Source organism: Sus scrofa, chromosome 6, assembly GCF_054392235.1.
Source record: "Sus scrofa isolate SSC_HxYL_T2T_F1_AM1 chromosome 6, Sscrofa_HxYL_maternal_Yorkshire_Landrace_v2.0, whole genome shotgun sequence".
NCBI classification, from domain to species: domain Eukaryota; kingdom Metazoa; phylum Chordata; class Mammalia; order Artiodactyla; family Suidae; genus Sus; species Sus scrofa.
Genome location: NC_139388.1, coordinates 98,393,702 through 98,410,869, shown reverse-complemented (window position 1 = coordinate 98,410,869; position 17,168 = coordinate 98,393,702). Strand labels below are relative to the sequence as shown.

The 17,168-nt window shown below is 51.7% G+C and overlaps 1 protein-coding gene, 1 long non-coding RNA gene and 1 pseudogene across 2 annotated transcripts in view; 2 read left to right on the top strand and 1 right to left on the bottom strand.

Annotated features, from left to right (window-relative positions):
- LOC146402683 (uncharacterized) overlaps positions 1 to 4,282 on the top strand; it is a 4,850-nt pseudogene extending 568 nt beyond the window's left edge.
- Positions 1 to 17,070, bottom strand: part of LOC106510652 (uncharacterized) — a 20,441-nt gene extending 3,371 nt beyond the window's left edge. Inside the window, exons 1-3 of the long non-coding RNA XR_002344973.2 lie at positions 16,839 to 17,070; positions 16,091 to 16,289; positions 8,081 to 8,156 (exon numbers count right to left, since the gene is read on the bottom strand). This is a non-coding gene — a long non-coding RNA (uncharacterized LOC106510652). The remainder of the gene's footprint in view (positions 1 to 8,080; positions 8,157 to 16,090; positions 16,290 to 16,838) is intronic.
- INPP5B (inositol polyphosphate-5-phosphatase B) overlaps positions 6,441 to 17,168 on the top strand; it is a 59,056-nt gene continuing 48,328 nt past the window's right edge. The window contains 7 exon segments of the mRNA XM_084963948.1: positions 6,441 to 6,511; positions 7,216 to 7,347; positions 7,955 to 8,052; positions 9,946 to 10,043; positions 10,182 to 10,211; positions 12,121 to 12,231; positions 16,915 to 17,168. Of these exon segments, the coding sequence (XP_084820074.1) occupies positions 7,243 to 7,347; positions 7,955 to 8,052; positions 9,946 to 10,043; positions 10,182 to 10,211; positions 12,121 to 12,231; positions 16,915 to 17,168 (696 nt within the window). The 5' untranslated portion in view covers positions 6,441 to 6,511; positions 7,216 to 7,242.

The window sequence follows — 17,168 nt, the reverse complement described above, 5'->3', positions numbered from 1 at the left end:
GAACAGGAGGTGCCAGGGAGCCCAGGTCTGTCCACAGGCAGTCCCTGCCCCAGAACAGGATTTCCCCAGAGGCCCCTCTGCCCCTCTCCCCTCAGACCTTCCGTCACCTACCTGTAAAGCTGGCCCTCTCCCTCACTCATGGTACCCCAGACATCTCCATGAGTAGGGTCTCACCACACTTAGCCCTGTGGCCCTTCGCTCTGGGTTGGTATTTTCCTTCCTGAAGGGTTCATCCCATCCCTTCAGCAGTTCCTCACATGTTTGTACTTTGGCTCCTCTGGTGCTTTATCACCCCAGTTGGACAACCTCTCCAGGGCCGGCGCTTGTGAGGCACAGTGAGTGGATAATTAAGCCTAACTGAGCCAACTTGAAACATTGATTACGGGCCCAAAGCGCAAGGAAACTGCCATTTGGGAAGAGAAAGCCTCAGAAACGGGAGATGTGGGAGAAGACGTCCCTCCAGCCTTGCAGCTGGGGCAGTAGCAGCACTGGGCCTCCCCAGAAACACACCTGCTGCTTTCTAGTGTCTTCCACAAGCCAGGCACTGCTAGGTTTGCAAACCTTGAGAATTAGGTGAAGGTGAGATGGCGAGAGCAGACCCAGAGGGAAGGAGGTGTAGGAAGAGCTGTGTGGCAGATTGCACCCAGCCCTGAGGGGCATAGAACCACCAGGGAGGGCCCCAAACTTACATCGGAAGTGGTTCTCCCCAGGTGACTCTGAGGTCTGGCTTTCAGGGCATCTGCTATAAACAGGATTTCAGCTGAACCCCTGGGGAGAGTGGAAGGCTGCCCTTTCTTGGTTTAGATCAGTAGTTCTTAATGGGGTTTTGTTTTGTCTTTTTAGCATATGGAGGTTCCCAGGCTAGCAGTCTAATTGGACATGTTGCTGCTGGCCTATGCCAGAGTCACAGCAATTCCAGATCCGAGCCGTGTCTGCGACCTACACCACAGCTCATGGCAACGCCAGATTCTTAACCCATAAGCGAGGCCAGGGATCGAACCCACAACCTCATGGTTCCTAGTCGGATTTGGTTTTGCTGTGCCACGATGGGAACTAGTAGTTCTTAATGTTTTTAGGAACATAAATTCCTTTGGAAATACAAAGGTAGCTGTGGACTTTAAAAAAATGTACAAGCATATACAAATTGGCAAATAAATTCAGGGGCTTGTGAGTCCCCAAAAGTGCACCCTTGGTTCCTGAGTCTTATGAGAATCTCCGTCGAGTCTGAACCTCCCAGGAACAGGTGATTCAGCTCGGCCTTGGGATGGTAAGCTGCTCCATCAGAGACACTGCCCAACTCCGCCTCCCCCTCCCAGCCCAAGCAGGAAATGCTGGGGGTTATTTCTAGGACTGACCCCTAAATGGCCACTGCTGAGCCCCAGGGCTGATCTTGGGATGAACCTCCCAGAAGCAGGAGTCTCCTCACCCCCCACCTCTGAGAGGGAAGTGAATAGATCTGTGTCCAGCCTCAACTGTCATCCCTTGGCTCCCCTTCCCTGGGGGCAGCTTATGCTAAGGCTCTAGAAAGGCAGTGCCCAAAAGTAACCTATGTGGGGGAAGTGGGGCAGACAAAGGGGAGGTTTTTGTCTTCCTTCTGCATTATTTTTCCTTTTTTTTTTTTTGTTTTTAGGGCTGCACCTGGGGCATACGGAAGTTCCCAGGCTAGGAGCTGAATCGGGAGCTGCAGCCTAAGCCACAGTTTGTGGCAATGCCAGATCCTAATGCACTGAGCCAGACCAGGGATCGAAGCCACATCCTCAGGGACACTTATGCTGTGTTCCTAACCCACTGAGCCACAACAGGAACTCTTATTTTTCATTTTTTAATCTTTGAGATAATAGCTACCTCCCCTCTTCATCCTTCTGGTGCTGCTGGCAGCCTCACCTCCAAGTTCTCAGGGTGGGAATGGGCCTGTGACCTCTCCCTGCACACGGTCCTGTTGCAGGGGCGCCCTGGGAGGACCTGGCCTCCCCCCACTGTGGTCTCCTCTGAGATCTTCCTCCACCTGCCAGGTTTCTCAGCTACACGAATAAGGCACATCCCAGTGGGGTCCTTCCACCTACCAACTGGCTTGATTTTCTCCCTCTGGCTCCAGTGTGGACATCAGCTGAGCTTCCTTCTTTTGCCTGTGTTCCCAGGGGCAGCAGCGTCAGAGGGAACTGCCAGAGCTGACAGCTGCTTTTTTCCGTGGTAGCTGTCCTCAGCCCAGGGACCCCAGCCTTTCGTGGACCCTGTGATTAACCCTAGCCTGTGACCAGTGCAGGGTCCTGAGACTGCCCCTTCTTCTCCCTGGTATCATGATTTCTTCTGCTTAACCACTGCATGACCTTGCCTTGACCTTGATTCTTGAGCTGGGTACTTCCTGCAGTGGTTTCCTTTCTCCTTTTCCTCCTACCCATCCTCCTGCAGGTCTTGGTTAGCCAAGAACCTGGTGTGAACCCAGCTGACCCCCACTCCTGTCCAGGTAGGCAATATATGAAGGAGGACAGAGCCTTGTGGGTGCCTTCACCTGTGGGAATGGGGCCACAGGGTTCAAATCCTCCCACAGATATGCCATAACTTCCAATACTTTGGGGATTTGGGGGTGGATTTTTTTTGGTTTGGTTTGGTTTTTTTGGTGGGGGGGGCACCCTTCAGCATACAGAGTTCCCAGGCTCCAAGCTGCAGTTGTGACCTCTGCTACAACTGCGGCAACACCGGATCCTTAACCCACTGTGCCGGGCTGGGGATACAACCTGCATCCCAGCATGGCAGAAACACTGCTGATCCCATTGCGTCACAGTGGGAACTCCTGCCATAACTTCCATTACTTTGGAGGAACAGCATGCTACCAGGAGGCAGAGTTCTTCAACCAAACAGCAAAATGTGGTCCAGGGGGGCACGGATGAGAGGTGGGGGGAGAGGGGGGCCTGCTGTTGGGTCCCAGGCAGGATGCTGCCAGGAGGGGCCGTTGTAGGGTGGGAAGGGGTGCTGACCTTCAGGTACCAACAGCAAGGTGCTGGGAGGGAGAGACTAAAGCAGGAGGGAGACGAGTCAGTGTTTGGGTTGCCCAGAGAAGCTGAGGGACAGCCCAGGACTGCTTGGCCCCCCAGTCCTCCTGGACTCACAGGCACTCTCTTTATTCAGCTGACCCTGCTCAGTGCGTCCCACTGCACAGCCCAGTACAGCCTCAGTGTGTGAGGGGAGAAATGAAACCAGTCCCTGCTCTTGTCTGTGGGCTGCAACTCCAGCCCAGGACCCTGCTCTCCGTGGTGCTGCAGTGGCAGCCCACTCTGCCTGGTGCTCAACAGTGCCACCAGCCTGCAGCTCTGAACCCCTCCTCCCAGGTCCTCCTCCGCCCCATAAACTCTGAGCCCCACGCCACCTGTCCCCATTCCTAAGCCTTGCCCGCCCACTAAGCCCTAGTTCTGAGCACCCCCACCCCAACAGGCCCCCACATCTGAGCTCTTTTCAGGAACCTCCCCAACCTTTCTCAACACCCCAACCTCTAAACCTTGTCAGGCTGACCCTTAGCCTTGAGGTCTATCCTCCTCATCAGTGCCCCACCCCTTCCAGATTCCCCTCCCAACTCCCCCTTCTCTCCCCCATGGCTGAGCCAGTGCTCCCCTCCCCCCAAGCTCCCAGCAAGTCCGTGCTGTTCCAGGGTGGCAGAGATGGGGAGTTTCAGGTTGGAACATCCACGCACAAGAGAGCCTCTCTTGGGGGGGGAGAGGGGAAGCTGGGATTTTGTGGAGGAATTGTCCCCCAGCAGACAGGTCACAGTACTTCCCCAGGCAGCCCTGCTCTGCTCCTACGCCTCGGCCATCTGACCATCCCAGAGGACAAGCTGCTTCCCACTCTACCCCAGTGACCACCACCCCACCAGCCCCCAAGAGAAACATGAGTGTCTGTCCACATGTGTCTGCTCTGGGATGTGGAGGCAGCAACGGACAGTACAGGGTGGCCCGGGACAGAGGAACAGGCAGGATGGGGCTCCAGCCCCAGCTCTGCCCAGAATTCACAGGGCTCCCCACCTCTCACCCTTCCCTTCACCTTCTCTTCTGGGGGAAAAATCTGTCCCAACTTCTCCTGCCAAGGCAGTGACTGCTTCAAAGGACAGAGAGCTGTGGCCCAATGCCCTGTGGGGGTGGACTTCTGTGAGGTGGGCCCCCAGAGTGCTCCAAGGTCGGGGTGCTGCCCTCCCTCCTCCTGCCTGGATAGAGGGGGTCAGCAGCCAACTCTGGCTGGAGCTAGACCTCCTGGGGCCAGGCTGCTAGACTCTCCTAGCTCCACATTATGCTGAAATCCAGGGCAGCAGCTGAAATCCTCCAAGTCTCCAGGTCCCCTCCTTTCTTTCTTTCTTTCTTTCTTTCTTTCTTTTTTTTTTTTTAAACCTTTTTTAGGGCCGCAGGTGCAGCACATGGAGGTTCCCAAGCTAGGGGTGGAACTGGAGCTGTAGCTGCCGGCCTACACCACAGCAACACCAGATCTGAGCCTCCTCCTCAACCCTCATCGCAGCTCATGGCAACGCTGGATGGTTAACCCACTAAGCTGGACCAGGGATCAAACCTGCATCCTCATGGATACTAGTTGGGTTCTTCACCCGCTAAGCTACAACAGGAACTCCCAGGCCCCCTTGTTTCTGATTCCCTGTATGTTCTCTGGGGACTGGCTGGCTGGCTGGCCTCAGTGACCCCCACCTCCTTTATCTCTAAGGATCTAAATTAATCCCCTTCCCCCTCCCATAGTGTTGAAACCAAATTCTAATCAAATTGAGCTCCATTTATGCTGTGGATATTTCCAGGAAAAGAAGACTGAGAAGAAAGTGATGTCTGTTTCTGCAAGAGGTTTACATGTACAAACCTGAACTGGTCACTAAGGCAGCAACCCTCAGCTTAGGGCAAGAGGAGGGAAGATGGGTTAGAAATCACGTGGTCAGAGTTCCCACTGTGGCTCGGTGGATTAAGGACCTGACGTTGTCTCTCTGAGGATGTGGGTTCAATCCCTCGCCTGGCTCAGTGGGTTAAGGATCCAGCATTGCAGTAAGCTGTGGCATATGTGACAGACGCAGCTCGGATCCAGCATGGCTGTGGCCTAGGCTCCAGCTGCAGCTCCGATTTGACCTCCATATGCCTCCAAAGAAAAAAGAAGAAAATCGCATGGTCACTTCTTCCCCAGGACTGACCCTTCAGCTTGGCTCAAAGCTTGAGAGAAGGAGTATTTATTAAGGTAATTTGCTAATTCAATAAACATATCCTGAAGGTTACCTGTGTGCCACAAACTACACTGGGGTGAGACTATTGGGGGAGCTTACAGTTTACTCAAATGGCCAATAGGCTGGACTCCCTGATCTGAGCTGGCCCTTTTTGTCCTTATCTTAGGTGGGGAAATCGAGGTCCCAAAGGAGGGATGCTTTACCCAGGTGCCTGAGGCCAGGTGAACGAGGGGAAGGGGCTGGAGAACAACAAAGTCAACACTCAGGCTCTCTTGAGAGCCAAGGGACCCCCTTCCCTGACCTCTTTCCTCCCTGAGAAGGAGAGAGGATGGGGTCTCAGCGAAGTACTGTATATGCACAGGGTCACACCCTTTATGAAGCGTTTGTATCCATGAACCTCAAACAGCCCCATGAGGCAGGCAGGACCGGGTGCTGCCATCACAGACACTGCTGAGGCTAAGGGAGGAAATGCACACGTGGCAGTGTTGATGGCAAAGAAGTTGTAATTAGGATTTTTTTTTTTTTTTTTTTTTTTGTCTTTTTAGGGCAGCATCTGTGGCACATGGAAGTTCCTAGTCTAGGGGCTGAATCGGAGCTGTAGCTGCCAGGCTATACCATAGCCACAGTGATGCAGGATTCGAGCTGCGTCTGCAACCTACATCACAGCTCATGGCAATGCCGGATCCTTAACCCACTGACCCAGGCCAAGGATCAAACCTCCATCCTCTTGGATACTAGTCAGATTCATTTCCTCTGAGCCACAATGGGAACTCTGGAATCAGACTTTAAATAGAGGCCCCATTTTGCCACTTTGCTAGCTGCGGTGGGGCCTTGGTCAAATTATGCAACCTGAGCCTCAGTTTCTTCACCTGGAAAATGGGGACTGTGGTTCTTCATAGTGTTGTTCTCCTTTAAGCTAGGTTGGGGTAATTATTTGGGGAGGGAGAGTTCCAGTAGAGGCCAGTGTTGAGAGCTGAGGAGGACACTCAGGAGAAAATGTTGTCCCTTAAAGTGACCATCTTCTTCCTGGGCCCTGGGCAGGAGGTTCTGGCTCCATGACAGAGGGTGGACGGTGAGGCAGGAGCAGTCCTTAGGAAAACGTTGTTGGAATAGGAGCCCATTCTATCCCAGGTCCTAAGGGGTTACCCGGGGCAGGGACAGGAGGGCCCTCCCCTAGGGATTGGCGCGGGCATGCTGGGACTTGCAGGCGGCTGACCAGCCTGTGGCGCAGGGGCTGCTGGGAAATGTAGTCCCTGGCTGGGCCCCGGGGCCGGGCCGCGGTGTTCCGCACCGCCAGCAGCGGTGACAGCTCTAGAGGTAGGTGGCAATGGCAGGGTAGCAGGAGCTGGTGGGAGCAGGGAAGCCAGAGCAGGGCTGAGCAGGAGGGACTGGACAACTTGAGGGCCGGGACCCCTGTCCTGAGGCTGTCAGAACCAGACACCCTGGCCTGCGGCTGATGCAATGGGGCCTGCTGGGCTGGGGGAGGGCCAAGGAGCAACGGGACACTTTCCCATCTCCAAGGAAAGGAGCACAGGACTTGTCCAGGCTGAGAGGCTCCTTTTCTGAGAGGAACAGGGTTTCTCCACAACCCCATGGAGATACCCCTCTGACACCTCCCTGAGAGGTGCCAGCAGGACTCATTCTGCTCCCCCAAAAGAGAGGCAGAGCTCCATCCCAGGAGCAGTGGGACAGTGTCCTGCTCTCCAGTAATGGGACAAGGCACCACTCCACATCCGACAAGTAGACTGGACCCCATTTAGAAACGCTTGGATGCCCTTCCAGACAAAGGGTGGTACAGCACATTGTACCTCCCACCAGAGGCAAAGGTTTGGCCCCTCTCCCTAGAAACTAAGAGGTCCATTCTAGAGGGGAGGGGCGGGGAGGAGGAGGGAGAGGATCCGGCCTCCTCCACCCTCTCCCAGCACAAAAGCCCCTCCTCCCTGCCCCCAGCCCTCGGAGGCAGCTCCATCACCCACTGGGAGACTTGTTGACTTAAGGAGCCCCCGTTTGCCCTCCCCCAGGGTGTGTCTGCTCAGCGGGGGCCCAGCATGGACCAGTCTGTGGCCATCCAGGAGACCCTGGCTGAGGGGGAGTACTGCCTCATCATATCCTGCCTGGCCTTGGCAAGTGGAATGACTGGTGTCCGCACGTGTGTATCTGCTTGCCTCCCTCTCTCTGTGCCATGGGGTCGGGGGGGTGGGGGTGGGGGGGGGGAGGCGGCATGCAGGGAGAAGGAAACCAGCACTTTTTTTTTTTTTTAACTTTAAGGCCTCACCTGCGGCACATGGAAGTTCCCAAGCTAGGGGTCCAATTGGAGCTGCAGATGCCGGCCCATGCCACAGCCACAGCAACACCAGAACTGAGCCATGTGTGCAACCCACACCGCAGCTCACAGCAACGCTGGATCCTTAACCCACTGAGCGAGGCCAGGAATCAAATCCACGTCCTCATGGATACTAGTCGGGTTCATTACTGATGAGCCACGATGGGAACTCCAGAAACCAGCACTTATTAAGCATTTATCCAGTCCCAGACTCTCTGCCAGGTGTTTTACATACTCAGTTATCCTCCTACCTGCTGTGAAGCTGGGAATTATTATCACCATATCACAGATGAGAAAAAGTCAGAGAGGTGAAGCGACTTGCCCAGGGTCACCCAGCGAGTCTGTGTCGGTGAGGGTAGGGCAGGGAAGGTGGGGTGGCCTGGGTTGGGAGAGGCCTGGGTGCTGGCTTCCTTTTGGTTTGCCTTGACTCTGAGCAGCAGGCAGTGCAAGGTGTGCTGTGTGAGGGGGACAGCAGGCAGAGCCGCCTCCTGGGACTCGTGCGCTACCGCCTGGAGCATGGTGGCCAGGAACACGCGTAAGTGCCATGTTTGGTCCTTGCTTACCTGGGCCTCGGGGTTTATTCTCCACTGTTCCTCCAGCAGGATTTCATGTATCCCTCCAGGGCAGAGTCTGAGGCTTCTAGAATAATTATAATAATGATAGTTAATTTTTTTGAACAAGTATATTCCAAGCCCTACATGTCATTAGCTCATACACTCTTCAAAATTGATGAGGAAGCTTCTCAAGAAAAGATAGTTTAATGTACTGCTTCAGATCTTGAGCCTCTGCCTGCTTGGGTTCAAACCAGGCTTTGTTACTTCTGATTTTTTTTTTTTTTTTTGGTCTTTTTTAGGGCCGCACCTGTAACATATGGAAGTTTCCAGGCTAGGGGTCGAATAGGAGCTGTAGCTGCCAGCCTACACCACAGCCACAGCAGCACCAGATACAAGCCATATATGTGACCTGCACCACAGTTCATGGCAATGCTGGATCCTTAACTCACTGAGTGATGCCCGGAATCAAACCTGCATCCTGGAGTTCCCGTCGTGGCACAGTGGTTAACGAATCCGACTAGGAACCATGAGGTTGCAGGTTCGGTCCCTGCCCTTGCTCAGTGGGTTAACGATCCGGAGTTGCCGTGAGCTGTGGTGTAGGTTGCAGATGCGGCTCGGATCCTGCGTTGCTGTGCCTCTGGCGTAGGCCGGTGTCTACGGCTCCGATTCAACCCCTAGCCTGGGAACCTCCATATGCCGCGGGAGCGGCCCAAGAAATAGCAACAACAACAACAACAAAAAAGACAAAAGCCAAAAAAAAAAAAAAAACAAAACCCTGCATCCTCATGGATACTAGTCAGGTTCATTACCGATGAGCCATGCTGGGAATTCCTGAGCCACATGACCTTGAGCAAGCTGTTTACTGCTCTGTCCGTCAATATGTCTGGACTAAAAATTAAAATGAATTACTACGCATAAAGTCTTTTTTTAAATTTTTTTGGCCGTGCCTGCTGCATGTGAAAGTTCCCAAACCAGGGATCACACCCGTGCCACAACAGTGACCTGAGCCACAGCAGCAACAGTGGATCCTTAACCCACTATACCACCAGGAAACTCCTATGCATAAAGCCTTTATTTTATTTTTTTAATTATTATTATTATTTTTTGTCTTTTTGCCTTTTCTAGGGCCGCTTCCCTCGGCATATGGAGGTTCCCAGGCTAGGGGTTGAATTGGAGCTCTAGCTGCCAGCCTACGCCAGAGCCACAGCAACGCAGGATCCAAGCCGCATCTGCAACCTACACCACAGGTCACGGCAATGCCAGATCCCTAACCCACTGAGTAAGGCCAGGGACCGAACCCGAAACCTCATGGTTCCTAGTCGGATTCGTTAACCACTGAGCCACAATGGGAACTCCCATAAAGCCTTTAAAACACACTAAAGTACTAGAAAGGGCTCCGTAAATGTTGCTAGTACTGCCCACAAATTACACAGAAGCAGAGAGAGAATAACTAGTACTTATCAAAGGTCCTAGAGCCAGAAACTAAAACTTAGGGACCCTTAGGCATTTTCTAACTCATCGCCCTCATTTTACAGATGGAAAAACTGAGGTTCAGGGAGGGAAAGAAGGAGGCTAAGATTGCCATGTTCTTGTCACACGCAGGGCCAGAAAGCACAAGGGAGAAATCAGCCACAGGTTTTACTAACAAAGCAGGGGCTCCCTGCAGTGAGGTAAGTTCAGCTTTGATGGCCCATCCATAAGACAAGTCTCTGATGGGCTCCACAGGCAGAGAGAGGCAGGAGGTTTGTGCACGTTTAGGAGCCACCAGCATAACCCTGGGGACCAAGGAAGGAGTTGGGCACCCTGAGGCTTCCACGACGGGCCTGAGGCATGACTCTGGGCCCCCTGTCCTCAGTCTGCTTCCTTTCCCTCAGCCTCTTCGTGTATACACACCGGAGGATGGCCATCACCGGGGACGATGTCTCCTTGGACCAAATAGTGCCGATCTCGCGAGATTTCACGCTGGAAGAAGGTGCCGCAGGGCCTGGGCGGTGCGATTCTGTTCCTCTGCTTCCCCCACCCCCAGGTCATTTCTACCTTGATTGGGGGTGGGCTGTGGGAACGAGGATGATGGTCAATTGCTAAGGGCCTTTCGTTTCCCTCCCCACAGTGTCCCGGGAAGGTGAACTCTACATTCTCGGTGAGTGGTCCTTTCAGTCCGAGTCCCGGTTGGGGCAGTAATGCAGGGTCTACAAAGACGGGAGTGGTGTGAATTAGGAGCATCCTCTTCCTTTATGGGCAAGCAAGGCCCTGCAGAATCAGGCCCGCTCACCTCTCCAGTCACTCTCTTCCCTGCTTGCTGTGCTAGGAATCCTCTAGATGGCTTCCAGCACCTCAAACGTGACGCATTCTCACCACGGAGCCCTGCAAAGGCTACTCTCTCCTCTTCAAAACCCTCACTTCTCTTTTCACTTAGCCACTCAACTTCAGGGCTTCAGTGCACACTGACTTTCCCCAGGAAGCCTTTGTTGAACTCCTCAGGTTGTTGAAATCCTTTAAGTGTTTACATCTCACTAATACACATTACTTTTTCTCATCCTTGCCAGCTATCTGTCACTCAGTGATTTGATTATTTATAGGGACCCATTTTTGCAAGGAGGGTTGCACCCCGCAGCATATGAAGTTTCCTGCCCAAGATCAGAGTGACCTGCCAGGCCCTTAATCTGCTGAGCCACGCGGGAACTCCTAGTGACCCATTTAACATCTTTGCTACACTGTAGTTGTAGATTATAATGGAAGTAGTAGTAGTGGTAATGATGATGATAATAATAATAATAATAATAATAATAATAATGGAGTTCCTGCCATGGGGCAGTGGGTTAAGAATCCAACTGCAGAGGCTTGGGTTGTTGTGGAAGTGAAGGTTTGATCCCCAGCCCGGTTTGATTCCCCAGCCCGGCCCCAGTGTGTTTGTTTGTTGTCTTTTTGCCATTTCTTGGGCCACTTCTGTGGCATATGGAGGTTCCCAGGCTAGGGGTCAAATCGGAGCTGTAGCCGCTGGCCTATGCCAGAGCCACAGCAATGTGGGATCCAAGCCACATCTGTGACCTACACTGCAGCTCATGGCAACGCCAGACTCTTAACCCACTGAGCAAGGCCAGGGATCAAACCCACAACCTCATGGTTCCTAGTCAGATTCGTTAACCACTGAGCCACAATGGGAACTCCCCCAGTGTGTTAATGGGTCCAGCATTGCCAAACCTGTGGCTTAGGTTGCAGCTGCAGCTCAGATTCCATCCCTGGCCCAGGAACTTCCATATGCTGCAAGTGTGGCCATAAAAAAATAATAATAGAAATGAATATTTAATCGATGATGAGCTTGTGCCAGGCTCTGTGCCAAGAGCTTTACACACATCACGTGGTGCTTTCCTTACAACGATTCTATGGGGTCATCACTGTTTTCATCCCCGTTTTATAGACAAGCCTTTCCCTGAGACCCAGAGAAAATAATCGATTTAGTAAGTGAGGGAATCAGGATTCAAACTTGGAATCCAGACTCTGGAGCCCATGCTTTTAACCATATTTCTAGACTGCTCCTGTTCATTCATTAGTTCAGCACACGTTTTGGGTGCTCACCACGGGCCTGTCAGGTGCTGGGGTCACACTAGACACCATCCACAGTCTAGCTCCCTGAAGGCAGGCCGTGTCTGATCTCTTCGGCTTGGTTTTCCCAGTGCCTGGCATATGCCTGGCACAGTCAAGGAGACTGACTGACAGCCCCTCCATGTGCTTTTCATTCCACTTACTGGGGATTGACTGCAGGTTGAGAATTTGTTCTCTTCCAGCTCTGACCAGTACTGTTGTGGCGAGACTTACTGACCTTTCAGAGCCTTGGTCCATGCCTTTTGTAGACTAAAGGTGATATTAATTTGAAGCTGGGGGCACAGAGGGCTCCCTCATCTCCCCAGCAGCAGCCTCTAGTGAATTGCTTAAGGGCCGAAGGGACTTTGGGGGCTTGGGCTGCTGACTCTCACTCTGGGGACTACAGACTAAAAATGCACCTAAGCATCCTGGAGGCCAAGGGCTCATTTCCTGCCTCCCTTGTGCAGGCTCAGATGTCACTGTCCAGCTGGACACAGCAGAGCTCAGCCTGGTGTTCCAGCTCCCCTTTGGTTCACATACCAGAACATTCCTCCAGGAAGTCGCCAGGGCCTGTCCAGGTAGGTAAGACCCCAGGCTCCCTGGGGGTGTTCGCTGGGCACTGACTTCCCCTCCACTGGTTGACTTTGCACACTTTGGACTCACACATCACAGTTGCTGTGCCCTCTCAAAGCTGCTGGCAGGAGGCCACAGTGCCCCCAGGCTGACCATGGGGTTTGCATTTCTGGACCTGAGGTTTTTTTTTTGGTCTTTTTGCTGTTTCTTTGGGCCGCTCCCGCGGCATGTGGAGGTTCCCAGGCTGTAGCCACCGGCCTATGCCAGAGCCACAGCAACGCAGGATCCGAGCCGCGTCTGCAACCTACACCACAGCTCACGGCAACGCCAGATCGTTAACCCACTGAGCAAGGGCAGGGACCGAACCCGCAACCTCATGGTTCCTAGTCGGATTCGTTAACCACTGCGCCACGACGGGAACTCCCTGGACCTGAGTTTTTTTCTTTGTTTGTTTGGATGGGGTTTTTTTGGCCTTGATCAGGGCATGCAAAAGTTCCCTGAGTCAGGGGTCCAACTGGAGCCACAGCAGTAATGATGCTGAACCCTTAACCACTATGGACCTGAGTTGTGTGTGTATGTGTGTTTGTGTTTTATGGCCACACCTGTGGCATATGGAAGTTCCCAGGCTAGGGGTCAAATCAGAGCTGCAGTTGTGGCCTGTGCCACAGCCACAGCAATGAGGGATCCAAGTCATGTATGCTGCCTACACCACAACTTACAGCAATGCCATATCTTTAACCCATTGATTGAGGCCATAGATCGAACCTGCATCCTTATGGATACTAGTTGGGTTCATTACAACTGAGGCACAATAGGCTCCCTGGATCTGAGTTTTAATTCCAGCAGGGCTGCTTTGCCCTCCTGGCTCTGGGCAGAGCTACAGGGGTGGCTTGTGATTCTGATGCAGGATCTTTTACAAGTTAGCAGGGCCAGGAGCTTCTAGAGGCCCATCTTCCTTCTCTCTGTCAACCACAGCTAGAACCAAGGGAAGTCTGTCCTAAGAGCTGACTTGAACCCTGCTCTCTCCCCGACTCAGCTGAGAAAATGGTCTAGCTTTGGTCTCAAAGTGAGAGGTTAGTGGCCTCTGGCAGAATTTGTTTAGATGGAGATCAGCCAGGTAGGTAAAGGAGCTTTTATACAGAGTAGATGTTGAGCCACAGAAAATGCAAATTTGAGCCATCTGGTGCTGGGGCTTAGCTGTTTACCCAACACTGTTCCTTATTTCCTTTCTAGCAACATCTTGGCTCTGCAGGAATCGGGGGGAGGGCTCTCCTTCTATCGTGGTCTCACCATGGAGCCTGAATGTTTCAGGGGCTCCACTCTAGTTCTCCTGATGTACAGGAAGGGAACTGACTGTGGAGGCAAACTGGGGTACTGTAGGAGAAGGAAACAAGATTATAGAGCTTTGCATGCCTAGTTTTTTTGTTTTTGTGTTTGAGGTCCACACCTGCAGCATATGGAAGTTCCCAGGCTAGGGGTCAAATTGGAGTTGCAGCTGCCAGCCTGTGCCACAGCCACAACAATGCAGGATCTGAGCTGCATCTGTGAACTATACTACGGTTACAGCAACACTGGATCCTTAACCCACTGATCAAGGCCAGGGATCGAACCCAAGTCCTCATGGATACTTGTCGGGTTCATTACCACTGAGCCACTATGGGAACTCCTTTTTTTCCCCAAGCTTCATTTTTTTTAAATTACACAGTGAATTTTATTACATTTATAGTTGTACAGTGATCATCACAACCTGATTTTATAGCATTTCCATCCCAAACCCCCAGCGCCTCCCCCCACCCCCAACATGTCTCATTTGGAAACCATAAGTTTTTCAAAGTCTATGAGTCAGTATCTGTTCTGCAAAGAAGTTCATTGTGTCCTTTTTTTAAGATTCCACATGTAAGTGATAGCATATGATTTTGGTGTCTCACTGACTGACTGATTTCACTTAGCATGATAATTTCTAGGTCCATCTGTGTTGCTGCAAATGCTGTTATTTTTTTCCTTTTAATGGCTGAGTAGTATGCCATTGTGTATGTGTACCACATCTTTATCCACTTCTCTGTCAGTGGACATTTAGGTTGTTTCCATGGCTTGTATATAGTGCTGCAGTGAACACTGTGGTACACGTATTTTTTGAGTCATGGTTTTCTCTGGATAGATGCCCAGGAGTGGGATTCAAGCCTCATTTTTTTTATGCCTGAATCTAAGTAGTACACTGTCAATGAGCTCCCTGTTCAAGGTTCCCCTTCTGTACCAGTTGCCAGAGGAACTTTCCTAATATGCAAACCCTACCTTGTCATTCCTCAGTTTAAAACTCTGACAGCCCCCTACGAGCTGCAGGGCAAAATTCGAGCTCTTCGTTGATTATTTGAGACCCTTAAACCCTCAGTAGGTTTAAGGATCCAGTGTTACAGCAAGCTGAGGCATAGGTTGCGGATGCAGCTTGGATCTGGTGTCGCTGTGGCAGTAGTGTAGGCTGGCGGCTATGGCTCCAATTCGACCCCTAGCCTAGGAACTTCCATATGCTGCAGGTCTGGCCTCAAAAAGAAACAAAAAATGAGGCTTGGATTGGGGCCAGGTCTTGGAGATGAGGAGGAGAGGATGGACTGGACAGATCAAACCATTAAGAACGAAGGTGCCATGAGGACACTGAGTTTAGGTTGTGTTCACAACCTCACCCCCTGTGGTTAGAACAGTGCCTGGCACATAGTAGGCACTTAATATTTGTTGAGGAGTTCCCACTATGTGTCAGTGCGTTAAGGATCTACTTTGCCACAGTAGTGTAGGAAACAGCTGCAGCTTGGATTTGATCCCTGTCCCAGAAACATCCACATGCCTCACGTGTAGCCAAAAAAAATTTTTTTTTGAATTGATGAACAGAGCTTGGTGCCCAGCTGTGAGGATGAAGGAGAGCAATCAAGGTTGATTTCCCTCTTTTAGGCTTAGCTATTTGTCTGTCGGTCAACTTGCTCTTCCTTAGGGGGTCCACACCTGGGGTCACTGCACTAACTCAGCTTCTCTGAGCAGCTGTCACAATGTAGACTTCTTTGGGGCGGGGTAGGGTCTGGGTGAGGGGGTACTTCCAGAGCTGACAGGTTCTTGGATATCCACCTGCCCAACCCTTGTATTTTACAGATAAAGAGACCAGAGTCCAGGATGAGGTTGCAGGTGGCAGGAACTAGGTTTTTCCCAGCCAGTCCTTGGTGGAGAATGTGCAGCAGAAAAGGGTAGGAACTGGAAGTGCCTTGGTCAAGAGATCACCATTAGAAAAAGAATTAGGAGTTCCCGTCGTGGTGCAGTGGTTAACGAATCCGACTAGGAACCATGAGGTTGCGGGTTCGGTCCCTGCCCTTGCTCAGTGGGTTAACGATCTGGCGTTGCCGTGAGCTGTGGTGTAGGTTGCAGACGCAGCTCGGATCCCGCTTTGCTGTGGCTCTGGCATAGGCCGGTGGCTACAGCCTGGGAACTTCCACATGCCGCGGGAGCGGCTCAAGAAATAGCAACAACAACAACAACAACAACAAAAATCTCAAAACAAAAAACAAAAAAAAAAGAAAAAGAATTAGCCAACATTAATGGAGTACCTACTTTGCGCCATACATTTTTCTAGACAGCTAGACAACACAACAACCATGTTCTCTTGTTCAGTCTTTTGAGCAATGCTGAAGAGTAGATAGCCTATTTTATAGATGAGTAAACAACTAAGTTTGGAACCCCAGTTTACAACTCCAAAGCCCATGGAGTCCAAAGATTTCAGTTTAGATCCCAGCTCCACCACTTCCTAGCTGTGAATGTGAACAATATATTTTATTTCTTTGAAGGTCGGCTTTATTATTGCACAATGGAAATATGAACTTGCCTTACCTCCTATTCCAAGAGTTTTGTGAGGATCAGATGAGGCCCAGTATGGGTTAATAATATGTAAATGCTGAAAATAATTTAAAAGCGGCCTAGTGTAACAGTCAATCTTGGGACCCAAGTCTCTTCATTTATGATAACCTTGCAAATCCAGTTCAGTTTGGTCAGGTTCATGCAGTTCTACAAGGGGAGCAGGCAGGATAGCCTAGGAAACAGCAAGTGTTTGAGAGTCAGACAGACCCAGGTTTGGGTGAGAGGCAAGAGGACTCAAGAATTTCAAGGAAGTAGTGGCAATCTGCTTAAGAGAGAACCAGAGGACTTCTCTGGAAGGCCATATATCAAAGTAAGCACATTGCTTTTTAACAGTGTATTTTTTTTTTTTTTTTTTTTTTTTTTTTTTTGGAGAGGCTTGTCAGTTGCTGATGGAGATTATGGGTGGTTAAAGCCCCCAACCCACTCTCTAGCACTGACATGTATTTGAGTTCCCCTCTGCCACTCTGCGACCTTAGACTTCACCTCTCCGAGCTCAGTTGTGACAGGATAATAGTTCCCAACTTCCTACAGTTCTGAGATTATGGACGTAATGTGCCCGGGACTTGGCACATAATTACCACGAGGTCGGAGGAGTGGTGCGAGTCTGTATTGGTACAGCACTTTTGTTTTCATATTTATTACGGTATTCGAATCTCAGACCCACTCTGCGCGGGGGAAACAGGCTTGGAGCCTCCCCGGAGAGGCTGAGCGATTTGCTTACGGTCAGACAATCATGCAGAAGTGGAACCAGCTCTTCAAGCCTGTCGCTCAGTATTCCCTCCTTGTTCCTTCCACAGGCTTCGACCCCTCTACCCAGGATCCTGAGTTCCTGTGGCTGTCTCGATACAGGTGCTCCGAGCGGGAGACCAAGCCGACCACCCGGCTGGGTTGGAACTCGGCCCCAGGCACCTGGCCAGGGTGCGCCAGAATTGGCGGAGGCAGGTATCGGTCTCAGAAGGCGCGAAGGGGATTGGAGAAAGCCCGGCCTCAGGGGCGGGCTCTGTTCTGTTTTGGGCGTGGCTATGCGGCAGACCGGCCTTCGATTGGCGGA